Genomic DNA, 27047 nt, shown 5'->3' on the forward strand with positions numbered 1-27047 from the left:
TCAGGAAATTAGAAGAGTGCACAAGAATATATAAACACGGCCTTTGTTCAACATTACGTGCAGTCCACGCGGCCCAACTCTCGGGAAAAGTTAAAATTAGGTTGTAAGAATTGATTTTGGAATTGGATCCTGTTGCGAAACGACCGTGGGGATTATTTGGCCCTCCCGTCGATAGCCCGACATGAAGCCGGGTAACGCCGGCGTGATTATTTGATCGCTCTTTTCCACAAAATCAAAACCCGGGTCATTAAAGTCAAGCGTTATGGCAGGGGTCTGCCTTGTCTGGATTAGTGGGACTGCTGCTATTTGATTCCAAATCAAAACTCAGGGGCAATACAACGACCCATTACACTCAGGCCTCGAAATTAACTTTTCTTCCTATTGTCCCAGCACTGCCCCAAAAATAAATTTCTGAGTCAATTTTCCCAAAGTGAGGATGAACTGTCCCAACCTGTTTTTTTGGAAAGTATTATATGACTTACACAGATTTTAAAATCTATGGAAGGTTTTAGGTGGTTTGGAAAGAAAAGGGTATGTGACATGGATTTTTCTTGTAATAAGTCAATCGGTTCTTCGGAATTTTAGGGTTTTTTTTACTTGAACCTAAACATTTTTACAAGTCCAGAACCAGTCCAGCAAACTTGAGTAGACAGCACATATTGAAAACAGTGCTGAAATGCATGGCTGGAGGCAACCTTTGGCTGTTTATAGGGTATAAAAGTTTGATGATGGTACATGAAATTTGGGATCAATAATCACATAAAGTCTAAAGCACATGATATAAACGAAAGCAATGATGGAAGTGAAACAAAACCTTAGTACTGCTTACACAAATATATTCCATCTAAAAACTCCAAAAGAGGCAGCTAGCTATAAAAGCTAAAGCCATACCAATTTAATGTATATAAGTGGTTCTTGCTGTCACTGCTTCTATTTTAAATTCTATATGAAAATTTTGAAAAAAAAAATTAAACAAAAAAGACCATCTGCAGCAATATACTTCAACACAAAAATGTTCAAGTCAAATTGGAGGAATTTCATTTTCTTCTCGAGTTAAAGTTTCTCCATTCATTTATGCCTTAACAGTTGTTGGTATTGATAAATACTGTTAAATTTGTGATTTCTTGTGGTTAAGCGTTTTGGGACTATCACAGAAGGCTTTGTCCTTTTAATTTTCATTTTTCAGACCCTTTCCAATGATTGGAAATTAATTTTCATGCAAAAATCAGAGAATCAAGAAATGCACAGCCTTACAATGGAATTCCTCCCATTCATAAAACACAGTACATCTGTTGTGCTTCAGCCTGACAGGCCCACTAACCCGACCATGCAAACATAACATAGATGACTGCATGTAAACAATAGGTGGGAGTGGGACTACAAACAGGCTAAAAGCTCCACACACACAATGTCCTGCCCCTGTAATTAGGCCACAGCAAGTAATTTTTATGGATGACATCCTCCATAGACTCTCTAAATATATTTTCAGAAAAAGAATTCCTGAATTAGCCTGGTTACCAGATCAATTTATCAATTATAGCTCCCGAGTCCTACATCCTCTCCGCAAATAGAACACGGGAGCTATAACACTTTTTTATTAACTTTTTAATAGGTCTGGTACCGGTAACCAGGCTGGCGCTATTCCTGAATAGCAGAAATACTAGTAACAGCATATACATGTAAATACTGTTATTTCTGCTGTACAGACTGTTGTTGAATGAACAGCATAATGTCTTGGGAAGGAAAAAAAATTAACTTTCAATGAAATGTTATGCACAAACATTTCGTACTAGGTAGGCTGAATGAATATACATACTGACTGACATTCACAATCTACGAACCAAAGGTTATCATAACCAACACTCAGTAACATCAATCAATCAGACTTTTAAATCCACAACTAGTGTCCCTTGCCCTTAAAATTGTCACACAGAGTGCAAAGATCACAACTTACCTGAGTTACAAATGTATCACATTGTCGCCATGTTTGATAATGATAATCATTAACTGAAGCATCAATATTATACCCATGCAAACATTACCTTTGTTAAACTGTTATTTAGCGACCTATATAACTTATAAGCCAAGAGGTGCTGCCTTGTTGTTACAATGATCTAATGAACTGATATGTTATCAGTGCCCTACATATATATGTGTATCATATCTTAAGGGACTATATACTATACTAATATTACTAGCTTGAGTAATAGTAACTAGTATATGTAGATTGCCCTATCTTATTCACCTTATATTTACCAAGAGCACTGCTGCCTTGTTGTTACAATGATCTAATGAACTGATATGTTATCAGTGCCCTACATACTTGTACATGTACATACAAGTATCTTAAGGGACTATAGACTATACTAATATTAGCTTGAGTAATAATTACTAGACTATGCAGATTTCTATACCTTATTCACCTGATATTTACCTGATATTCACCAAGAAGAGCTGCCTTGTTGATCTAATTATAATGAACTGATATGTTATCAGTGTCCTACATACATGTCTTAAGGGACTGTACTAATATTAGCTTGAGTGATGATTACTAGTGTATGCAGAATGCTATATCTAGTTTGTTATTGATATAATACTGAGGGATAGACATATATGTTCAAATAATAATTGCACGTAACGTTATATGATGTAAACAAAACAGTGACCACTCGTATATATTACATGTTATGATGTATACAGGCTATATAAACACGAAAGTTCATATGACTTCGAGTTGGTAAAATACAACTATGTGTTTTGAGTTGGAGAACAGTTTAATTTCTATAAGCACATATATAAAATAAAAAGATATGTCATATATAATCTATAAAGACAATCATATAACGTTACATCATAATTGAATGGGTTCCTTATAATGCTACAGCATATATGCAGCTTCCCTATATAAAGCATATGTATAAAAGTGGCTTCCAAATAAACAGCATATATATGTATAAAAGTGTCTTCCTTTTAATAGTCGGCACGGTTAGGTCAAACTATGCCCCACGGCGAGACAGTCTGGTATGCCCGCCTGACACCACCAAGGACAGCTGACCAAATTTGTGGCAAAACATCAAAGCCACTCGCTTCGAAACTGACAACTACAAGTTCAGCAAATATTTCAGAAATAAAGGCGTAATTTCTGAATATCGTATCCTTCAATTTTGATCTGGAGAACTAGAAAAAAACAGCTTCTTTTTGTCAATCGCCACTTGTTAGCGGTCCGTTACGCCTTGTTTACCGTGAAAAGTTAGTGGGGGAGGGGGGCACAAAACGGGGAGTTTCTTCACTCTAAAAAGGCTTCAAAAGCTCTCTTACCTTCTACTTTCACTCGAAAGGTTTCATCGTTGCTTCGCTCTACGGTTGCGTTGTTGTCAGGTCCCGTCTTGAAACAGAAAACATGGCAGGAACGAAAATAAACAAAAAAGTTGATGAGAAAGTTGTTTTTACGGTGGGCGGCCGGCGGCCATGTTGATGATGATGCAGCGCCCCCCTGTGTGTTGTGAGTTTGTGCACCTGTTCGAGTGAACAGCTGGATAGACAGAATGAAAGAATGGATAAATAGATGGATAAGCAGTTGGATATAGGAATGAGTGAGTGAGTGAGTGAGTGAGTGAGTGAGTGAGAGTGAGTGAGTGAGTGAGTGAGTGATGAGTGAGTGAGTGAGTGAGTGAGAGTGAATAAATGGAACAAAAGAATGGACGGATATAGGGAATGAATGTATGGTGAGCAGTTTCAAGTAATGAAAGAATGGATGGATGGATGGATGGATGGATGGATGGATGGATGGATGGATGGATGGATGGATGGATGGATGGATGGGTGGGTGGGTTGGTGGGTGCCTGGGTGGGTGGATGGATGCATGGATAGTGCACCAATGACGTGGCCTTGCAAGATATGGGTACAGACATTTATTGTTTAATAAATAAAACGATTGCCATAATGCTGTTAATTCCTCTTTTCCTTCACCAAGATATATGAAATAAATGTATATGACTGTATACAGGTACGATATATACAAATATTAAGTCAGCAATATATAATACTTGTGATTCAGCTGAAATAGATATACATGTAATAATTGTTGTTATGTAGATTATATAAAAATCAAGATTATATTGAATATAACCATGTCATTGCTATCAATTTTTGTCAAAGTAGGACAATTGACATTTGCACAAATCTAATTCAAGTTAACAATCAAACTTGCTTAAAGCTGTGATTGTACAAAATAATATACATTTACATAATATATAGTTACTAACGTTATACTGTGTAAACTTATTCCATACTTGCAAGATATATATATAGAATACATACATACATGTACAGTATATTACACACATTTCTATGGACACAAATATAATGTAACATGAATATTCAGTGATTTAAAAAGGCACATGAAGAAAAAAAAACATGGAATGTTTAAATGCCTGTTGTAACACACTAAAACTTTATGCATCAGACTTGCTATTTCTAACACAACAAAGATTACAGACAAGTACACAGATTCTTTGCCAGTACTATATATACAGCATATGTAAGGTGTATACAATATGGAGAAAGGATATATATGCGCTATCACGTAAAATATAATAGATGGTATATATTACTATGTAACAACTTTGTTGACCACACAGTTATGTTTTCTTTAAAAAAAGGACAAATAGCAGTAGCGTCAAATATTTGCTTTGACTTGCTATCTAGACTGTGCCAGTTACCTAGTAGGATAAGAAAAGATTGCAGCATGAATATATATGGACCACTGATTTGTACATTATTAGAGGCTGCTCTGAACAACAAAAACTGTCATACAGAACCTGCCTTAAAATTGGTCTATTTCAAAAATAATGATCAACTGTAACTTAATTACATTTTAATTTGCCAACACATGATTGTGCCTTGTAACACCCTAAAATCAGTTATAACATTTACAACATTACACATACTGTCAGTTTCATATATATTGACAGTCAAAAAAATTTTGGTAAGTTTGGTCATGGACATTAAAGGCAAAGCTGCTGCACTTGGAGTTGAAAAATCCCTGTTACCATTTACAATTACAGGTGATTCAATAAGTGTCATCTGCCATTTCTTCTTTCACCTGTCCAGGTATTCTATACGTTGGTACATCTTTCTCTTCCTTAATTTCTTCTTTCAAAGGTCTTGTCCCTTTATGTTTCTTGAGGTGTTTGACCAGCGTTGTTTTGCAGGTGCAGGAAAACTCACACTGTTGGCAGGAAAAGAGGGATTTTCGGCTGTGTTTCTTCGCGTGTGTTCGTAGAGTTGAGCGGTCTGCGGCTGCGTAGGAACACTGGCTACACTTGTACGGTCGCTGTCCCGTGTGGATGTTAATGTGATCTAAAGAAAACAAGAAATCAAATATCTCATTGTCATACCTGCAGAAATAGTAGTTTTTTTTACAAATTCTTGTTTTATTCATTATAATTGTAAACTTCTTACTGAATTTGTCTCCCACTGCCTCTCATACAAATGAATTTTATCTTGAAAATAAGCTCTATAAATCTGAAAGCATCAGAAAAAATATGAAGCGGCAGGGAAGGAAAAAGATAAATAAAAACAGGCCGAGGCATCCTATGACAGCCCAAAATGTTATTATAGGAGCCATGATGTCAACATAACAAGCTGGTTTGTAATTTAAACAATGAACTTCAAACTTTTAATCAAACCACTAGATGGAAAAAATCTAACAATTCTGAAGAGAAGGGACTTCCTTCAACTGTTGGGGCCAAAATAAGAGCATTTTGGAGTTGATTCAGAGCTTGACATTTTTTTTCTACAATTCAGAAAAAAAAAGAAGTGGCGAATCCAAGAAGCAACAAATTAAATTAGAGTGGCCTTGCTTCATCTTGTATACCTTTCAGGTCCTGGTTGCGGATGGCGGCGAAGGGACAGTGTGGACACTTGTAGGGCCTCTCCCCGGTGTGGATCCGGACGTGCTTGACCAGGCTGGACCGGTCGCAGCAGGCGTACTCACAGCAGGGACAGGTGAAGGGGCGCTCGCCGGTGTGCGTCCGGATGTGGGTCACCAGATGGCCCTGTGAGGAAAAAAAATACAGGGAGAAACTTAATAAGAAGACACTGAAGACCTCAGCTTACTGACTATTTCCTGAGAGGGGTGAAGGAGGCTATTTACACCGGGGCCATTCATCCTTCACTCAACAGTGACGGGGGCCGACATCGTCTACCAGATATCTTGCTGATTCTGCCGATGTCTTTTCCAACTGGCTCCCATGAGGCAACAAACATACTGTATATAACTGAAAATAGAAGATGGGAGATAATAGATCACCTTTTCTGAGACTTTTGGGACCTCTGATCTACATGTAACTCCCATATATATCTGTGTTCCGGGCATTCCTAGCACATAGATTAATAATACAGAAACACAAGTAAACATACTCTCAGGAAAAGACACACTGAAAACAAAACCTCTATGCACAGAAGTAAAAAGGAAAAAGTCAAATCTTTGGTGTGCACCTACATGACATGTGAATTCAAGAGTCATAAATACATTTTACTGACATTTATATTGTGACAATGCTTTATACCAAGAAGTCTAGAAGTCATAGAAAAATATTTGTAGAAACTGTTGAACAATAGAAACCTTCTATGGCTTAGAAATTATACACCATATAAAAATTATTTAAACATTACATTACATATTACATACTTCTAATATGAACTGCACAATATTAATATACAACTTACCTGTTGTGCAGAGGCAAACTCACACAGAGGACACTTGTAGGGTTTATCGCCCGTGTGAGTGCGCATGTGTCGGACCAGACTGTCCTTCCGCGCTCCGCGGTAGCTGCACTGCGGACACGTGAAGGGACGCTCGCCGGTGTGCGCACGAATATGGCGCTCAAGGTCCACCTACAAAGCAATTATGTATTAGTGTAGTCAGGATTCTCAACAGGATATTTTCACAGCGTAGGGGTCGGGTACAAGAGAGCAACTTTAGCGATGCAAGTCGATCGTGCATTGAGTCCCAAAAATATGACCACAGCAGGGGTCTTGTATTCTCCCTGAAAAAACTTTGAAACTCATAACCCCCAAGACACTATTTCTCGCTTATTGAGGGACAGCACAAGCTCATATTTGGGATTGCATTCTCACCACAAAAGCAACATCTACATCGGCTACGTACAGCAGTGAGAAGCAGAACTCCAGTCAGAAGCTCCAAGGAAGGTGTCTGATAGACACTGAAACGTCAGCTAGGTACTACCTTTTGGTTGTGTAGAAAAGAAATCCCCTATATCCTATACAAGTTATCGACCCGATGAAACTATTTTCAGATCTCTCACCTTCAGTTTGGCGGTGTATGTACACATGTGACACGTGTACGGCCTCTCCTCGGTGTGCGAGCGCTTGTGCCGTCTGTACGTTGTCCAGTCCCCGGTGCTGTACCGGCAGATCGGACACTCCCACATGCGGTGGAGCTTGGTGTGCTCCACGTACTGAGACTTCCGCGGGGACTCAAACTCACACTGTCCACACTTGTACACCTGGTAGGGCACAAAATGACTTATGAATATGAATTGCTGTATCTTTATCTAGCTCTAAAAAGAACAAGAAAATAGTCATGCCTTCGTGCCTGTGGATGATTGATTGATTCATGTAGCTATAAACCAAGGATTGAAGGATGCAAAAGTATTGCTGAGTAGAACTTAGAAATTACTGCCACCAAGTACAGCACAAACAAGCTGGTGTGTTGCACTGAAGAGCAGTTTTATCATGACCAGCTATACAGATATACTGTATGTGTATAGATACAGAAGCTGGAGTGTTATGTCAAAGGGCAGTTTTACCAGCTTTACAGAATCGAATACAGATCTAGAAGCTGGTGTGTTACACTGAAGTCTGAACAGATGTAGATACAAAATCTGGCATGTTATGTCAAAGGGCAGTTATACCGGCTTTACAGAATGATACAGATCTATTGTGTTACAGTAGGGCAGATACAAAAGCTGGCATGTTATATATGTTATACCAGCAACAGTTACAGTTACAAACCTGGTTGAAGATTTCTGGGTGGGCAAGCTTGAGGTGCACGTTCAGACTCTGTTCATCCGTGGTTCTGTACTGACACTCCTGACACGACACTCTCAGCAACTCCTTGTGTTTAAAGCCGAAGTGTCGATGGAGGTGCTCCTTACGCATGGCGGAGTAACGGCAGTGTGGACACTTGAAAGGACGCTCACCTACAACAACGCAAACATACAAAGAAGAAAACACCTGTATGATAACAGTTAAACTTTACGTGACCAACACAAAGTAAATTGGGACTTACCCCAAATTTATGCTAAGAAAACACCTGTATTCGTAACATATCAACAGTTTTCACCTTTTATTACTTCTGCATATGTTTGTTTTCTCTTATTTTATTTGATTTATTTTATATACTAGTCTTGTATTTATTTTGTGAAATCTTGGTTCATCTTGACTCCAGGAAGAATAGTGATGTATATATTATCACTAATGGGAGCTTCCTAAATAAACAAACAAACAAATAAACAAACAAACCTGTATGTTTCCTCACGTGCCTTTTCAGGTGCGACGACTTCATGGCAAGATATTGACAGTACGGACATTTTAAGATCCGTTGCGGTTTGGGAACGGGCGCGGGAATTTGATTGTCGCAGTTGGATATTGCACCTTCTTTTGGGTCAAAAGGAATTAAGCAAGGTGGGGAAGAGTTATTGTCGATTGTGTCATCTCCGGAATGGTTGTAGATGTCTTCTTCATTGTCGTCACTCTCACAATCGAGGATAACATCGAGCATTGGTTCTGCTTCTTTGTCAGTTTTGTAAACGAGGCTGCTAGAAGTTTGTTGTCCACTCGAGTCGTGTTCATTGCATGAGGAGATGTCATATTGATTGTCGTTTTCTGTTTCAACATCAGAAGCACCACTGTTGATACCTCTTCTCTCTTGTGTCGTTGTTTCCCTACTATTAGTACTTAAAGTATCCCTTTTTGACAATGCCTCAAAAGTTGAGTATTCTGCTTTTGACTTTGAACTTGATAGTTTGATAGGTGGGTCTATACTAGAGTCTTTAGCAAAATTCGTATTTTCTTTTCTTTGTTTGGGATTTAGAAACGTCTTCACAGAAGGAATCTTTTCTTTGTGGGTATACACTTTTCTTTTTGCTATCTTAGACTTTTTATGACTTGAAACATCTGCATCTTCAGCTGATGTACTATCAATTAAGTCCTCACTAAGTACTGTAGTACCGCTCATAGAGGGTACTGTTTTAAAAGCAGTATTATCAAACCTATCTAATGCAAAGCTGTCATTACAAATATCTATTGTATCTTTATGTAGACTTTCGTCATCCAAAATGGTGGCATCATCATATCCTTTTGTTTTCTCTATCCAAGACTTGAAGAGAAGATCTTCCCTATCCACTGGCTTGTCGGTATTACACAAGTTGAGAGGAGTTGGATCCTTATTTTCTGTCTCACTGTCGGTGGTAGATATTGCAAGGCTGTTGCAGAGTGTTGAGTCACTGTTGGATAAGTCATCGTGGTAGCTCTTGGTGATTTTAGCCTGTACAGAAGAGAAAAGATAATGTAGATACTATAGCTCTATGTTTGTTAAAATTGAGGTCATAAGAAATTGAAGGTACGACACAGTTTTTGATTTTATTTCCTCTTTCTCTACTAATTTTACATAGTATTATTATACATAGTATTATTATACATAGTATAAATATTATTATACATGATAGTATTATTATATATAGTATAAATATTATTATACATAGTATTATTATACATAGTATAAATATTATTATACATAGTATAATTATAGTCATTCATTCATTCTTTCATTCATTCATTCATCAAATTTGCTTGGAACCTTTTTTCAATGACTGTGCCTCTCCATTTCTTCCCATCCTCCATACATATACCTGTAGCCTGGTATCCAGTCTTACGTGATTGGGGGTGTTAGGGTGTTCGGGCAGGTTGTGCCTTTGGGGGCCCTAATAGCTTCCCCCGCCCAGTGCAACAGGCCGTCCCGGTAGGAGTGTTACGCTAATAAGAGACAGTATCGCGGCTTGGGATTTGGTTTCCCCCCAACACGTGGAGGGCTAATCAATCTCTCGTGAAATACACACCGGGAAACCTATGTGAGGCGGGCGGGACAGAGCTCTTGCGGCCCCGACCACGATCAGACTGGATACCAGGCTACCATACCTGTTAGTGTTACTCACCTTAGTGTCCCTGGCGTGTCCCCTGGGAAAGATGTCATCAGGGCTGACAAAGTCCGGCAGGAGCCTCGGCTGACGGGCACGGCCGCTCCGTCTCAATGCCATGTCACCGTCAACACTGCACAGGCTGTAAACAACAACATTAGCAACAACAACCAAAGTCCATTGGACACAACTCCCTTACAGTAGGACCTCTTAAGTTATAGGCAGAATTCATTCTTCCCGAGGACAATCTCAGATTGGAACGATCTTGAGGCAGATATTGCTCTCTCCTCTTCTTTGGAGGAGTTCAGATGTAAGATCTAAAATCTGAACCCCCAGCATGCACCTACTACCAGTTTTATAGGCAGCAGAATCTTCAAATAGATGAAGGTGGCTGCCTTAAACGAAAGAAGAAGAAGAAGACTATTGGCTGTGAGCTTCAGTGTCTCAATGCATTCAAATACTGAAAGTCAGCTTGTGACGAATCTGAACCAAGTCAACCTTATGTACTTGCTTCGTTATTATCCCTCTAGATTTGGTCTCTTGGTGCTGGGTCACTTGGTGCAGATTCGTCAAGGTTCTTAACAAGCTGAGTTTCAAGTGACAGTTTTCTGTAACTTATGAAAATGATCTCTGTAACGTTATATTTATCGATATTGGTATCTTCTTCTTCTTCTTTGGCATAACAACTAAATACAACTTTACGTGCTACAGATCTTCAGTTCCAAGCAAGATCAAACAAACCTGATACAACATAAGATTTCCCCGGACCCTCCCCATTCATTCACCCGTAAACACAGATTTTGGTGAAGCGAAACTGCGACAACATTTCTGACAACCCAACAGCCCGATACAACTAAAGTAGACGCTCCTACCTTCTGTGACAGCTTCTTCCTTCCTTCTGTAATCATCTTGGAATGTCTAAGTCTGACTGAAACATTGTCACGACTTTTAATGTCGCAGACAAACCGGAAAACTGTCACTGAAGTGTGCAAAAATCACAGCCTTACTGGTTGACCCCGTAGACGCCTAGTTATTTGGGGTGAAAGGTCAAAGATCATGCACTGATTACCCAAGCAAACACAGTATGTCAGATTGTAGACCAATGCGTATGGAATAAAAGAATGGATTTAGACACCAAGTGTCTTTCGAATTGAGGGCTATCAAATTATATATAACCCATTTCTTTGATACTATTTTGTTGTCTTGTGGTAAAAATTTATTTGGCGCTGAATGTATAAATAAATAAATGTATTAGTAAAAGCTGGAAGTCGAATTCACTAGAAGAAACACACACACGCACACAGAAACAGTCCGTAACCGCACCCAATTTTTAATGTATTACTTTGAAGAATATTCAGCAATATTTTCCCCAAAAATCTATAAAAGTCAGTTATTTGATCATCAAGAAGTTTTATTTCATAGATGAACCGAAAATCCGTGCATATGTCACAAAATATATAGAGCGCTGGTATGTAAATTAGCAGTCTTCTTCTTGGCTTGGCTTCGTTGTCCGAAGATTTCAGGGGCCTTTCCCTCTCCTTCTGCATGCCCGCTGGTGGCATGTATTGATAAATAAATCACAATATATTATATACGTGCAGTTCACAACAAATATCACAACAACCACTGCGAGACGAAAAAAATCATATATACCAATTTTATCTATCACCCCACTCGTCACAACTACTAGAGTCGCTATCACAGAAGTCGTCAATGAAAAATATGGGCTATTCTCATAATATGGTGATTTGCACTGATTTGTACACTCATAGGCAGGTGGTAGAACATCGACTTACATACAAAACAAAGAAAACTCAGGCAAAGCCATACAAAATGTCTCAACAAATTCTCAAACAAATGTAGGTTTGCGTAGATTATGTAAAGATCCGGGTCTTCGCAAGCCTTCTAGAATCTGAAAAATAATGAAAAAAAAATCAGTCGGCATGAAAAATTAAATATGCTATCATAGATCACAAAACTACCTGGTAACTTGTGGTCTACCTTGCATGTATATGAGGACCAAGTTACTTAGATCTAGAGTTTTCCACAAGTCAACACCACGAAGACACGTTTTTCAACAATGGCAGGTATTGCAGTCATTTCCTTATATGAAAATATTCTGATATGATACATTCATCCTTCCCTTAATTCTCTTCCAAAGGATGATACACAAAAACTGACCGAAACGCCTCCTATCCTGCAGTAGTCCCTGGGCACCTCGGCACGGCACAGTACTCCCACCGTGGGGTCGGTCCGTCCACATAACACCAGGGCCGGTTTCCCCAGTCCGGGTTCCGACAGTAGTTATTCCCGGCGAGGTCGTCATGCGGGTAGTTCTGGGGGGTCCTGGAGGAAAAAGGCAAGGTTCAGCTGTGTAGTTACCTCTATAAAAAAATGTACATGGAGGTTAAGTATTTGGTGTGTGCTGGTATAGGCAAGGAGGTATAGGTATAGGTTGTAATGGATATGGTTGGGTTCAGTTCAGTAGTGGACTTCAGGGAGTTCAGAGACTACTATCAAGAACAGACACTATAAGTGTTATTAAAATTGGGTCACTTTTTCCGAACAAAAATAGTGCTCACAAGAAAAGGGTTGGTTTTGAAGGACGCCAGGAATGCCGATCTTAAATATTTCCATTTTTTACGTAACTGTTTCTGTAAAGCCGGTATAACCACCCTTTGGCGTGGTGGCTGCTGAAAATATTACACCGCACGACCTGACACACCTAACCTAAGTTACACATCTAACCGTGAACGTTGTTAAGGTAGCGATAATGCCCCTACTGTACTTGCAGTGTTACTCGTACCTGGTGTGCCTGTGTGGTGACTGCGCCTCCCACGACTGACACGGATTTCCGTTCTCGGTAACGCGCGCCGTCCCGCGGTAATAATGCCCGTACCCGGTGAAGCAGTCCACTAAATGCACAAACAAGAATAACAACAGATAGCCTTTGAATGAATGAACGAATGAATGAATGAATGAACGAATGAATGATTTATTTTTGGCTCATTGAGGGTCGATGTACATTGGGATAGTGCGGTTTCAACTCAGTATGTAGATAGGGGACTACTAGTATAATATTGACCTTGAAAAATTGGGTTTCCAAGCCCTAAAAACTGCATTGGATGCCTTTAAAATAACAGTAAAGGAATAAGATGTATTTTTAAAGCACTTACTTTCCGGCACGAAGCAATGCTCCAGCTTCTCTTCTTGAGGTGTCAGCGTTTTTAATTGAAGAGAATACTCTGTAAATCAAAAGGTACATTAAAAACCATACAACTTTTGTGATTGCATGTTGGAATATATAGAAAAAAAATAAATGTTGTTTTCAATGTTCAAAATTGACTTCTTACCAGCTGTTTTTTCCAAGCTTGCCGTTAATTTATCCTTGCACTTGTGTAAGCCCTCCTTGATGAGTGTGACGTCCCCGCGGCACATGGCTTCGCTCTCCTGAAGCTTGTTGTACTTTTCCAGCTGCACCACGTCGGCTGGACACACTTTCAACAACGTTCGTTCCTTAAGCAACGAGTCCTTCTGCACCTAAGTTTTTCGGGAGGAATGTTGTTATTGTTGTTGTTATTGTGGGCTTGTGAATCTCGAAACAGATTCATTCGGGGGCAAGGGATCAAAGTTATCCTGGGTACTTTGATCTAGACTGGGTGCCATCGCATCCTATTTGTATGCCGGGGCTCCCATACTCCCGGCATAGAAATAGGATGGCACCCAGGCTAAATCAAAATGGCCACCCGAATTAACGGGCAGCCAATGGTTATTGACGCCCAATGGTTACAGGTGGCCAATGGTTACAGGTTGCCAATAGTTACAGACGGCCAATGCTTACAGGCGGCCAATACAGACACCTTTGCCCCCGAGTATCTGCTTGGAGAATAGCCCTCATTTCAAAAGGTGAAACGGTTCACAGTACAAAATGGTTACAAGAAATTGTACATCGAACCCTGCATCTTTTCATAATCAAATTTCCGGACTTGAGTCACTGAAAATATTTACTGTATTGTCTTTGACTTTTTTCATCAGGATATGGTACAAAAGACTGTTGGAATACAATAAACTGTGTTGTAATTGAATAACAAAAGTTGCGTTGGTAATGTTCGTAAACATGTAAACACAGTTTGCAGAAACAACACAAAGATTGCGGTTTACCTTGGGGGGTGCAGGTGCAGAGAAACAAGAGGCCAGGAGAACAGACAACAGAAGCACGGTACATCCCATGGTTACCGTCGACGTTGTCACAAAATCTATTAAAAATCAACAGGCAAGCACAATGAAATATAACGTTAAACATGCTGTCTAAAAATGTAGAATTTGCAAACTATGTTACATTGAAATGCAGTTCAATATAGTAGAATGCAGTTCGTATACTCAAAGATTCATCGCAGTGTAGCTTTTGTTCAAGCTCAAACAAGACATTGGTCTATACATGGCAAAAATGTACGAAATCCTAAGAATAACTGAAATTATATACTGAACCCATTTCCGTAGCCAGGGGGGTTCGGAAGAACCCCCACAAGGCTCTTAAGGTCCACTTTTTACCTAAAGATTTTTCTTTAAAAGATGGACTGATTTGTATCACCGCGAGGCTGGAATCGTCATCGAAAAAGTTATGTCGGATTTTTCCTTTGAAATCCTATAAAAAACGCAGGAATGATGCCATTTCAGAAGGTTCAATTTTCAAAATTTTCCCCATATGAGCCTTCGCCGCTCACTGGTCCCACGGACAGCGGGAAGCTCCCCCCCCCCTCAAAATCCTGGCTACGGGCATGGAACTTGGCAGAGGCGATGTAGCGAATGACATCTATGAATGAGTAATAAACGTGATTTGAAATGGGACCTTCGCCAGAATACAGTTCATATACTCAAAGATTCAGCGTAGCTAGTGTAGATTTTGTCCAAGCTCAAAACAAGGCCTTAGTCTATACAAAGGCCTAAGTCTATACAAGGAACAAACACAAGAAATCCTAAGAATAAGTGAAACTAGATAAATGCTATACTGAACTTGGCAGAGACGAAGTAGGGAATGACATCTATGAATGAGTGATCATCGTACCTATTCCTCAAACAAATGAAGTGTACCCAAGCTTGTACCCTGGGATAGCTTCAGGAGGCACGGACGTCGTGTGGCCACCGGCGGTGTTCTACACAAACTAACCGTTCCCTCAAGGACATCATTCATTAATTAAAAGTGACACAAACTAATCACGTCCTCCAAGTGTGCAGAGACATGCGATACGGGTTTTGAGTCCCGTGGGTGTAAGGGAGACTGCAGGGTCATTGTCTTCTCATCGTTCAGAGACTGTGTGGTCATTACTGATTTTCCCACCACGGCCACCTGCATAATATGTGTGATGAGAGGCTGGAGCATTGGGCTCAGAACCAAGAGGTCCCGGGTTCGAATCCTGCCATGTCATCAACCTTGTGCCCTTGGGAAAGGCACTTAACGCAACTTTCCTCACCTCGCTCAGGTGAAAATGAGTTTGCCAGAGTGATCATTATCAATAAAGAACTCTATTATCATGATCGTGGGCAATAAAAGAAAAACAAAAAAGAAGCTGTCTTTCAAGGCTTGTCCAGTCATCAGAGAAGTTGCCGAGGGATACTACTATCATACTAGTCTGGTAGAGACTAGGGGGGTTAAAATCATCTTTATTCCATACAAGATGAATGACATATTAAATACATAGCTAAAAACCTAGGACAATCCTTTGTCTCATGTTTAGGTAACAAGAGGAGGACGCAAGGTGGACAGACAAAAATACAATATACTAGTCACTGTCACTGATAGTACTAGTCACTGATAGTAGTATCATATACTAGCATCTTATAGGGATACTACTATCATACTAGTCTGGTAGAGACTAGTATGATAGTAGTATCATATACTAGTGTCATATAGAGATACTACTATCATACTAGTCTGGTAGAGACTAATATGATAGTAGTATCATATACTAGTATCATATAGGGATACTACTATCATACTAGTCTGGTAGAGACTAGTATGATAGTAGTATCATATACTAGTGTCATATAGGGATACTACTATCATACTAGTCTGGTAGAGACTAGTATGATAGTAGTATCATACCAGATCGGTCATGGCACTAGGTAGGTAGGTAGGTAGTATCATACTGGTAGAGACTAGTATGATAGTAGTATTATTATGATACTAGTCTCTACCAGTTTAACTAACAACGCGGGTTAAAAAAACTGTAGAATTTAGCCAAATGCATGTAGGGAGAATAATCGGCCAGGGGAGTTTGGCCACCGTAGAGTTCATTTGTCCGCTTCGGAGGGGGAAATTAACCTTCCCGTGGATTGACACTCTTGGTTCATTGTACTTGTTAAAGACATTATATAGTCTGCAATTATTCGTAGAATCGCCAGTCAGCGTTCCTTCACCACATCAGTGCAGGGTGTGGTCCGCAACTTGTTCAAGCATCCTTTAACAGAAAAGGAGGTAGGTGGACCATTAAAACAAAACTCCCTCTTGATCGAGAAATTTTAACTTGAAAAGCTGCGTTCTCGTTTTATCGGAGTTTCATCTACCTCTCGATCTGTATCTGAAAATGCTCCTTTTCTTTTATCAGAAACATTTTACAGAGTTAAATCTTAAATAGGGGGCATGTGTGTTTTCGGGCTATCTAAACTCGTTTTTACCAGCATCTGCAGTTCAAGAACCAATGAACACGGATATGGAAAGGGGTATTTTTTTTCGCGATTATAGACCCTCTCGAAATAAAACGGCGTAGAAAAGTCCTGGCCAAGTTAAAGCACCTCGTCTCAACTCATGAATATTCATGAGCTCGGCCCTTCCAGACGAGGCGAGGGCTCGGCCCTCTCGCGACCCGAGTTCGCCCGAGTCTTCCCCCGGAAGCGATCGGGTTACCGAACAAACTCGGGTGCGTTCCTCCCGGGCCCCGTGCCTTGTCTTCCACCGACTCACTGGCACCGCCCGAGACAGCCTGAGACCTCCTGCCTCACTCTGTACAACTCTCCACCACCCACCTGTGTAACAGAACTTCAACAGCTACAGGTGAGTCTACCCTTCTCTACTTTACATGCACCGTTATAATAGTATATCAGTGTGCGTGCGTACCTCCTATACTACTACCATAGGGAACTAGAAGAATAGTCGCTGAACATACTTAGGTGTGCCCTACCGCCTTCCTTTCTTTCACACGGGGCTAGCTTGTTTACCGCGCGATTGTTTTGTAATGAAGTATTTGTGTACGAATTAGCGACATGTTGGGGAGTCTGTATGTGTGTGTGTAACACAACCCTGCAACCACAGCTCTCTGTCCACTGACCGCTCCTGTGACAGGTACGAATGTACAGAACAAATTCCCACTTCTGCTGACCCCGTTAGCTGTACAGGGTGGTGTTCTCGGACCCAGTCCCTAAAGCACACGGGCTCTGTACCGTGAAGGAGCACTGACTCACCCCGGATCGGTTTTCCAACCACTATCTAAACACACAGCGTCCTTACATGTCGGTGTACTGTGGGGGGTTCGTGGGTTTGAGGTACTAACGTCTACCAGGCTTCCCATTTTTAATTGGGGTATAACAAAAACAAATAAGAAGGAAAACTAGACAAGAGAGGCAAGAGTTTTCTAAATTAACTATTTTCTTCTTTTTTTGGGGGGGGGGGACTTTTCGACGTTACTAAGACATAGACAAGGAAAGAGGATAGAAAAAAGAGGTGTCAAGTCACCCACGACAGGTTTATATATGTTGTTGAAAAATAGTATAATAGGCCAAATAACCTGAATAGTATGTCACGGGAGTTAGCTAGTCAGCCAGAGGAGTACAATTTGCAATTTGGCATATTATCAAGTCTATTTTACCAGTTCTACTATTTTTCAGCAACATGGGAGGACTGGTAGAGCTTAAAAGGTACGCCTGGGGTCCAACCTAGTTTTGCCAGCAGGGCTTGCACTTTGGGCCGGGGTCTCGACAAAACAAGGCGCAGGTCACAGACCTCGGTCATAAATTTTCCCTGCCTGTCACCCTGACGGCTGTGATTGTGATAATAAAAACTGCAATCTTAATTTTAATCTTGTTTTGCCTGACCAGGCCGCATTCGGCCGTGTGATTATAACGGATTGGTAGCCTTTACCAGGCTTCGGGAGGCGGCTGGAAAGAGAGTAGAAATCGGCCAAATAGAGAGATAGCATGCCATGGGAGTTGGTCTGCTGGAGAGCTGCAAACTGTTCTCTCCAGCAGACCAACTCCCCTGGCATGTTATCTCTCCATAGTATTTGGCCAATTTCTACTCTTTCCAGCCGCCTCCCGAAGCCTGATAGAGGCTACCGGATTGGATGTATTACCAGTATGGGTCTAGCTGTACGTACTTCCGACAAGGGCTCAACCGAACAAGAAAACCAATTTCTAGTAAAAACATTTGCAGGGAACGGTCGTTTGCGTCTAGTTTTGGTATGGCAGGTGGTTCAATTTCACATTTATCAAATTTAATATCCGCGCCGTCAAACGTAAAGCACATAAAATAAACACGCATGACGTCGGAAAGACGTCATTGGACAAACTTTCTTAATAACTTTATTGATAAGGTGGGTTATTTTTGGACACATGAATGTCATTAACTCGCATGTCGTTGCTCTGTCGTATGGCACGGTCAAACTTTCAGACCACACCCGATGTTTAACGAATTTCCCGTCTCCATATTGTGCAAAGTCATGTTTGTGTTATTGTCATTTTCTCAGCTTATCAGAGGTTTACTGTAAATTACCCCGAATGATATTTTGTCGTAAAATATACAATTTAAAAAAATCGTTTCGTCTAATTCAACACAGATATATTTCAGTATATCTATTATAGTCAAGGAGGTTATACTACCACCATCTTGATATAGTATATCTTACTCATAGTATTGCCTATTATTTCAGTTATCCTTGCTTTATTATGTTTACCGAAGGAAAACATCGTTTTTGCTCAGTTTCCTCTTCTTCTTGGGTGTTGGGTTACGTCATGTTGCAATTTTGTAGTAGGAGGGAGTTAGACTCCTGTCACCATATATATGAATGTGTTTGAGCAAAAATTAACAGAGCAGACCATATGCGAAGGTAAACATTATGCATTTGCTTTGCAAATATTACCTTTCTAGTATGATCATAATATAGTAAGTTAAGCCTTTATCAATGTTGTGATATTTTTGCCAATATTATAGCATCACCACTAATCGTAGCGGACACTCTATCCCAAAATGGGCCAATATGTCGGCCTAATTCGCCCTACTCCTACATGTAACGTTACAAATGATTGGTCCCAGGTTTAGAGGTCAGCGAAGGTCAGCCGTGAAGTTGACTTTGTGTGCCCTCCCCCGGTGCGACGGGCGGCCCGTCAAACGCCCTGGGAACGAGTTGCCATGGCAACGAGGGCTGTAGAGTCGGCCCTAATGAGCCCAAACGATTTCACATGTACAGGGTGGGAGACCCAAGCAGATGTAGGGTGGCGGCTTAGTGTTTTCAGAAAACTGTGTTATTGCGGCATTTTTCACGTCTTTCTATCGTCTTTACCAAACTTGAATTGGTCGCTGTAAAATAGATAATGGCCAAATAAACTGTGTATACCTCCTGCTAGTGCTGCCTATCTCCTCTATAATATTTTATACACGTAAAGTCTGTAGAAAAAATTCATATTTCTGATACAACTAGACAAACCTTCCAACGAAAACATATCTGTTCTTTTATCCCCACTACAACTGAAAAGCGAGGAGAAGTTGAATTTTTCTGATGATAGATATTCTCTTCATGATTTGTTGTTACCTGTACTTATATATAGCCCAATGTCTTTCGGGTATTCCATGTGCATTAGATCTATGCACTAAGAACCAAGTGCATTAGATATACTAGTATGCATTCCTTCAAGTTCAATATGTGCTAGAGTTACATGTCCTTTGTTGTGAAAACACGCCAGTGAGTGGGGATATGTCCTCTATATAACATAGACAGGTACCCCATAGTGCCTCAGCTGCGCATAACCTTATCTATGGAACGACTGCTCTGTCTATTTTGATAAGATAACCTTATCTTTTGCCAAGGCATCAGCGCAAGGCGTTTGCTTACTTACGACGTTTTTGGGGTGTCCCGTTTCTGTGTCTTAAAGAACAAGTGTTTCAGGGAAGGCATTCCCGTGGTGCTGTGGGTTGGATAAGGCTGATTTATTGGCGAGGCAGTTTATTTGCGCTGTAAATAGTCTTATCGCGATGGAAAGGTGGAAGGGACTGTTTGCAGAGACATAAATTAAGGTCATCTGACCTCTCACCCCTACACTGGCGGCCATTTTGTGAGTTTGATGTCTTAAGAAAACTTTCTTAGATAGAGATAATATAAAGTGATGTGTTTCGTGGCGTTTGGATTAGAATGGTAATAATTCATGTCAATTTTTGCCACATTAGAATCATAAACATTTTGTAGCTTGATATTATAAGGGCTAGTTCTGCGTAAGAACATGGCTGTTCAATTGATTGTACGTGATTGAAGGACTTTTACATGCATATTAATTGTCATTAATGCTCTGTCTGTCTGTCGCCTACAACCTTTCATACTTTTGCTCTTCATGCAATGTGCTTGGACAACATTTTCAAGGTGAAAGAACCCAAATAAGTCAGTTTGGCAAACACACAGGTGACAATCACACAAACGAAACATCGACGTCCTGACATTAACGCGATATAGGGTGTCTGCATATGTCTCCTGCCAAATATTGGTGCAAGGATTTCACTTATACCTTTATATTTGGTCTAGGGACAAAGCCTTCTCTACTATCGCTGTTTTATCTTTACAGAACAAGCGCAAGAACCTTGGATTTGACATGTGAAACGTACGTTGTAAAGACGAGCCACAAACAGTCTAATGTATTAAGTTTGCCCCCTGACGAACTGAATTACAATCCCACGCTGACTAGTACGGAGACGAAGTCGTCAACAATATAATGCTTGCTAGGCTTCATGTTTATGACTGCTATAACTGCGCTACTTACAGGATTTGGTTAAACTTAAAGTTCTAATATGTGCCATGCGCTAGTCCGATGATGATATCGAAGTTATCAACCAAGAATTGAGGTGTTCAAAAACTCGTATTTCTCAAGAACTGTCCGGTAGTGGAACTCCACCAAGTACAGTTGGGACATTACCACTAGAAAGCTTTAAACAACTCCTGCAATTGAATGTGCAAAGATTGTGTGTAACAAGTCATTCGGTGTGATATAGCTATAGCTGCCGCCGCGCCGCGTGCCTGCGAAGCTGGTGTATTTGCGCCAAAGAGCGGTTATACTGGCTATACAGATATAACGGCGTCTAAAGCATTGGTCTTAGCAATGAACTTGAAAGTTTCCCCTCTCAACTCCAGGCGACCCTCGAGGCTATGTCAGCTCCCTGGGTGACTCACACGTGTTCTCAATAAACCGCCCTGCACCCAAAATAGGCCGCCATTAGCAGAGTTCAACTACACACACGTTCTTCGTGCAGTAAAGCAAATTGCGAGTTACTCGCTTACAAATCTTCAGGGCAGAATCGTGGTTGGAGGTCCGAAGTTTGGTCCCTAAGCTTGTTTGTTACGGCATGCAAGGCTGGGCGAGACTTGCTGTAGCCGAGCGTGCACGAAGGATTGCTCGGGAGTGTCCGGCAGTGTTCGGGATTGTCCGGTTTATCTTTCGGGCATTATAGTACAAGTCCATGAGCGAACCTGACATATGTTTCGTTTGTCAATTTCTTAGTCTTTCTAGAAACAACTAGACTGAGCTGCATAACAGTGTATCATCATCATCATCTGTCTACCATCTGTATAGCGAGCATGCAATACATATTTGTTGCTGAAAAGGGATTTAAACTTAAAGTTCGCAGCATAATCTATTTATCAATTCCAATCTGTCTAGTGTTGTCTATTCTTCTTCTTCTTTCGTATCACTGAGATGTAGTTTGCAAACTTGCAAGGGCTTGGCACATAACTCTCAAGGACGACCCCATGCGGTTCAGTTACGCCCTGCAGTATCAGTCATGGCCAAGTTCACTACTGGAAGACTCAGCACGTAGGCAGAACGCCTGCGCGTAGCGTCTCTTCAAATGTCTATAGTCTTCAAATGTGTCGGAAAAATATCGTCTGCAACGGGCGAAATTTCCGGATAGAGCGTAACGCTCAAGGTCATGTCAGTCAAGGTCAACATTAATAGTTTATCTGTTGACGTCATTTGTATCAGAACATAATCTGTAATATCTGTTTACATGGAAAACACGTTGAAAAATTTTGGCGAGCTTTTTAGATCGACACAACAGTTGCTACTTCATATTTTCAGAGTATAGCGTTCAATGTTAATCTCAACAGTCCATTGTTTGAATTTTAAGTTGTGATATTTAGAATCTGTGTCTGTACAGTGTGTACATCTTTGTCTCAAGTGTCTGATGCGAATTCCAGGCAAGCCAGTTTCTGTTGCCGTCCAAACTCCCGTCTTTTCTAGCCGGGTTACCAAAACCTATTATAGCTCCCGAGTCCTACATCCTCTCCTATTTGCGGAGATGATGTAGGACTCGGGAGCTATGAGACTTGGGAGCTATAAATTATAATAGGTTTGGTAACCAGGCTAGTCTTTTCCGGTTGGTCTGTTGCGAACATGAAGGAAAGAAAATCCGGGGAATTTCTGTCGACATTGGGCAGGAAATACCACCAGGGCGACAGGAGGAGCGCAGACGTTTGGTAGGGCGAGAAGGAATGCGGTGCAAGTTCTTAAGGCCCAAAAGGTTCAAAACTCTTAAGGGGTCAATCGAAACTGTTTAAGGCAAAGGAGATCTACAGGAAAGAGGGTTGTTGCGACGCTGCGTTCAGAAAAAATGAAACTTCAGAAAATGCAACTTACAAGTGCGAATTTGTAAAGTAAAAATTGAGCTCTGTATTAAAGATTTACATATTTTGACACCCCCCCCCCTTCTCTACAATGCATAATGGACTAACACTTGGCATCTGGATTCTTTCTATGTGAGAAACATTCTCATTATTTTTTTTACACATATTCGAAATATTCGGGTGGTTGTAGGTTGGTCGTATGGGGTCTTAGAATTCTAATGATAGACGATTTGCAACTCACGATCCCATTATTCTTGATCGTGTTCGAAAGTATCTTTAATATTTGTTACGTTGAGTCAGATTCTATTGCCCTTCAAATGACCTTTAACTACAAGATACGTTCTTGTGAACAAATGTCTGCCTTGACTTAACCGTGAACTTCAAACACCAACTCCATTCTCCACCACACGTGTTGAAATTCATCAAGGATAAAGACTGTAAAAGGCTCTTTGTTCGTCGTATATAATTATGTGTCATATTTGTTAAAATGTTTAAACTGCAACCTTGTCTGGGTCAAAATCGTTCAATTCTACCCCCCCCCCCCATTTCTGGGCCCCCTTTCTTGCCTCGTGCGCTATATCAACAGACTAATTTTGTTATCCGTCGTTTATTTCCTCACAGTAAAATAAAGTCAGAATGACATTTGTCACAACTGTCAGTCATATTTTCAAGGTCAGTAGTGTTAAGTTTCTTTTCCCAAGTGCAATTGGGGACCCTTGGTCTCATAGACTGCTATGATAGAAAATATTCCTAATGTAGTCAAAATAAGAATCTTGAACGTGTCTTGAGAATTTATAGCTGTTGTTTGAAGGTCACTGAAGCAAGTACGGATCCCTGAACTTGGCATTGGTTTATTTTGGTTTGCTGATATCCTCTATCGGCATATTTTATCAGAGCTGCTGTCAAGATAACATGAGAGAAGTTACTTGTGCCGTCCTTAGATCACTGTGTGTGTGTGTGTGTGTGTGTGTGTGTGTGTGTGTGTGTGTGTGTGTGTGTGTGTGTGTGTGTGTGTGTGTGTGTGTGTGTGTGTGTGTGTGTGTGTCTGCGTCTGTCTGTGTACTTCTGGTGTCTGTGTGTTTGTGTCTGCCTGTCAATTTGTGTTTCTGCGATTCCTAAAATACATACACGATCTCTTATATCTAATGGAACACGCGTTCTGTTCTAATCACCCAGATCGAACGTAGTTCGGGTTCTAAAAAAAGTGGGAAATTTGACCACCGTGGATTGCCTACTTGCAATGCGTGCATATTTTTGCAGTTTTGGTCACCATGAACAGCCCTGGCTTGTAAGTTGAGACCTGTATCATGTAGTAACACAAATCAGACACGTTAGTGTTACACGACGGTATGTTGTTGGGTAAACAGCGGAGGGAAGAACAATTCGACTGGATACAAATGACGTCATCGACCTAAGACCCCCATAAGGTCTGTACAGCATCAAGACAAGACGCCGTCATAAATTTTTCGGTAAATGTTAGAAAAAAGCTTAAATTGTTTATTTGTATTTTCTCCTTTGCTCGTCTATCAAATTGTCGCCCCATTGGTTTTGGAATGGCCGAGATATTACAGTAAAATGTCCAACATGTACAAGTTTGCATCATTCAAACCAAGCCGCCGGGGGGGGGGGGGGGCAAAATTTAGTCATTTTGAGGCCTCATCAAGACCTACCCATTTACCAAGTTTCATGACCTCCACACATAGCTTCTTGAGGTATCTGTATCTGTATAGCCGGTATAACCGCCCTTCGGCGTAACACCAACTTCGCAGGCACGCGGCGCGGCGGCAGCTGGCTACATTACACCGAACGACTTCGTGCTAATATAATAAGACACATACAAACGTTACCAAAGACATAACCTTCTTGGCGAAGGTAAAAATTGGAATAAAAAATCATGTGTGCAAAGCTATGTTATCTGGGGTTCGCAGTAGTGTTTATATTATCGGTGGCGAGGAGCGAAACCAAGACCGGAGCCGCATTCTTCGGTCAGATTGCCATAACAAGTAGTTAGCAGGCCCGACACAGCTGGTCAGTCATGCAATACAGAATCGCGCAAAACTCCGGCGTGTAAATCTGCCGTATGTCTCAGGACTTAGCACGTTTCTACAGATATAAATATGTTGTTTTCGATGCTTAAAACTCATCCGATGCATTTTAGGCTGGCAAAAAAGTAAATATTCTGGATAAGGAATCTGTCTGATATTGACATTTACTGCCATTTCGTCACTGCACATTTTCATCATCATTTCAAACTTTTGAATTTGCGTTTGAAATAGCTTAAAAACAAGTACTCCTTCGGCGGACCAACTCCTCTGGCATCATGTTATCTGTCTATTTCACATTTGGCCGATTTCTACTCTTCGAATTCTAGCCTGATCAGACCGCTTTGGAAGAGTGTGCGACTACTAGACTAAGACCCACTAAGTATACTCTTTCCAGCCGCTTCCGAAGCCTGGTAGAGGCTACCCCACGTTTCTCCCATGCAAAGTTTCTCCCATGCAAAGTTAGTTCTCTCCTGCTATGTGAAACAGAGCCCGGGTCCATTCGATCCCCGTTTAAAGCCCACTTAGCGTGCCGGGCAGATAAGGAACATACAGCTGACACGGTTCACCGCCTGCCAGGGATTGGCCCTGACGTCATGCACGGCTGAGATCCATCATGCACCGCGGGGACCGTCCGTTCAACATCCGGGGACTGTTGCAGACAGGTTCGCCCGTGTTGTCGGTCATTCAAGAATTTGACATTTTGAGCCAAAATAAACAAATTTTGTCTGTATTGAGGTCCAGAAATTAACAATATCATCATTTGTTTTAGCAAATTCTGATTTGTTGGTTAACACTTTGGTTGATTTTTTAAAAGGTTAACTCTCTATAAACAGCTCCAAAGAGTTGCTAAAAAGTACCAGAAAGTCGGCAAATAATCTAACCCTAAAAGATATGTCAGAGGATTAACCCGATGGACCATAGAATATAATTCCTTCATTTGCTCAAATTCCACTATTTTCAAGCAATTGGTGTGGGGTAGAGACTGTTAAAAGTTAAAGCACTTTTTCAAGAATCAATAACATACTCTGTTGGCCTCCAAGTGTCTCCCACACCCAACCTCCCCCTTAACACTAACGGATCGTCCCTTAAGTCTGAGGAATGCCAGCCGATACGGTCGTGAGTTGGCGACGACTTCGCGGGGGAATGTATGGTTCTTTCCGGACTTGGCATTGCCCGAAAATCTAAGGGGGAAAACTCGTAGTCAGCAGGCCCGTATCTCTCACCGCCTGACAGAGATCGACGACCTGAGAATTTTTCCCGCTCGAACACGGCACATCCTTGCCAAGAGGACGACTTTGTAACCTCGCCCCTCATTGGTCCTCGCGCTGCAGGTGAGATTCTTTCGAAGCGGGGTTCTAAATCTGCCATCCAGGCGGCGATAAGGTTGCAGAGTTTGGGTGGGCCTTCTGATAAACGGTGGAAGTTATACGGTGTCTACGATAGATAGATGGGGAACTGTATATGGGACACCTGTGGGAAAATGTGGGGCATCGGTGAAGCTCGAACATGGGCGTTTCGGGTCGTAGTTTGTGGGTTATTTGGTCTCAGTGTTGATGTAAACATGTTGTATTTGTTAGTGCAGTCACCTGTCACTGCGTTCTGAAGTGCTTCAGTGGTAGTAGAGAGATGTGCCTTTTTTCATGAGGAAGAAAATGCATACTTTTCTAAAAGTAACCTCTCTTGTACAAGTCGAAATAGAGACCTTGAACATTTACTCAGGTAAATGCTTTAGAATCGTCTCTTTCTACGTATACGAACAATGCATTTTCATTCAGTTATTACCGACACATTCAATGTAAAGATACGTATACAACATTCGGCGTCGTCTAATTTATGGCTTTGTAGCATTAGTAGAACAACAGGACCGCACAACGATATTCCCAGAGCTTTGGTGTCAACATTGAGGT

The 27047-nt window shown here is 40.9% G+C and overlaps 4 protein-coding genes across 5 annotated transcripts in view; 1 reads left to right on the forward strand and 3 right to left on the reverse strand.

Annotated features, from left to right (window-relative positions):
• Positions 1-3482, reverse strand: part of LOC109480347 (transmembrane and TPR repeat-containing protein 3-like) — a 33065-nt gene extending 29583 nt beyond the window's left edge. The window contains exon 1 of the mRNA XM_019782541.1: positions 3319-3482. The gene's annotated coding sequence lies outside the window, so the exon portion shown is untranslated. The remainder of the gene's footprint in view (positions 1-3318) is intronic.
• Positions 3483-4647: 1165 nt separating this feature from the next.
• Positions 4648-8809, reverse strand: LOC109480241 (zinc finger protein OZF-like). Its single transcript, XM_019782389.1, has 6 exons — positions 8551-8809; positions 8041-8228; positions 7332-7532; positions 6733-6900; positions 5879-6059; positions 4648-5361 (listed from the first exon to the last, which is right to left on the reverse strand). Exons 1-6 carry the CDS (start codon positions 8807-8809, stop codon positions 5072-5074), a joined length of 1287 nt encoding a protein of 428 aa, XP_019637948.1. The 3' UTR covers positions 4648-5071.
• Positions 8810-12410: 3601 nt separating this feature from the next.
• LOC109480338 (plasminogen-like) lies at positions 12411-14475 on the reverse strand. Its single transcript, XM_019782530.1, has 5 exons — positions 14385-14475; positions 13577-13763; positions 13400-13468; positions 13030-13138; positions 12411-12569 (listed from the first exon to the last, which is right to left on the reverse strand). Exons 1-5 carry the CDS (start codon positions 14451-14453, stop codon positions 12416-12418), a joined length of 588 nt encoding a protein of 195 aa, XP_019638089.1. The 5' UTR covers positions 14454-14475; the 3' UTR covers positions 12411-12415.
• A 2630-nt stretch (positions 14476-17105) lies between these two features.
• The window catches only part of LOC109480277 (trichohyalin-like), a 36207-nt gene continuing 26265 nt past the window's right edge, over positions 17106-27047 (forward strand). Inside the window, exon 1 of one of the 2 annotated variants that reach the window (XM_019782443.1) lies at positions 17106-17274. The gene's annotated coding sequence lies outside the window, so the exon portion shown is untranslated. Of the gene's footprint in view, positions 17275-26230; positions 26472-27047 lie in introns of those variants that run through there. The other variant, XM_019782442.1, reaches the window with a different exon arrangement.

Source organism: Branchiostoma belcheri, unplaced genomic scaffold (genome assembly GCF_001625305.1).
Source record: "Branchiostoma belcheri isolate BF01 breed outbred unplaced genomic scaffold, Haploidv18h27 scaffold50, whole genome shotgun sequence".
NCBI lineage: Eukaryota > Metazoa > Chordata > Leptocardii > Amphioxiformes > Branchiostomatidae > Branchiostoma > Branchiostoma belcheri.

What these genes read in the sequence shown, in the direction of transcription:
- LOC109480241 (XM_019782389.1), bottom strand. Translation starts at nt 8,809, where the DNA reads ATGCTCGATGTTATCCTCGATTGTGAGAGTGACGACAATGAAGAAGAC. An exon ending in GCACGTGAGGAAACATACAG is followed by an intron (nt 8,229 to 8,550) that starts GTTTGTTTGTTT and finishes GCGTTGTTGTAG; the next exon opens with GTGAGCGTCCTTTCAAGTGT. An exon ending in CATACACCGCCAAACTGAAG is followed by an intron (nt 6,901 to 7,331) that starts GTGAGAGATCTG and finishes ATTGCTTTGTAG; the next exon opens with GTGGACCTTGAGCGCCATAT.
- LOC109480338 (XM_019782530.1), bottom strand. Translation starts at nt 14,453, where the DNA reads ATGGGATGTACCGTGCTTCTGTTGTCTGTTCTCCTGGCCTCTTGTTTC. An exon ending in CTGCACCTGCACCCCCCAAG is followed by an intron (nt 13,764 to 14,384) that starts GTAAACCGCAAT and finishes CGAAAAACTTAG; the next exon opens with GTGCAGAAGGACTCGTTGCT. An exon ending in GCATTGCTTCGTGCCGGAAA is followed by an intron (nt 13,139 to 13,399) that starts GTAAGTGCTTTA and finishes TTGTGCATTTAG; the next exon opens with TGGACTGCTTCACCGGGTAC.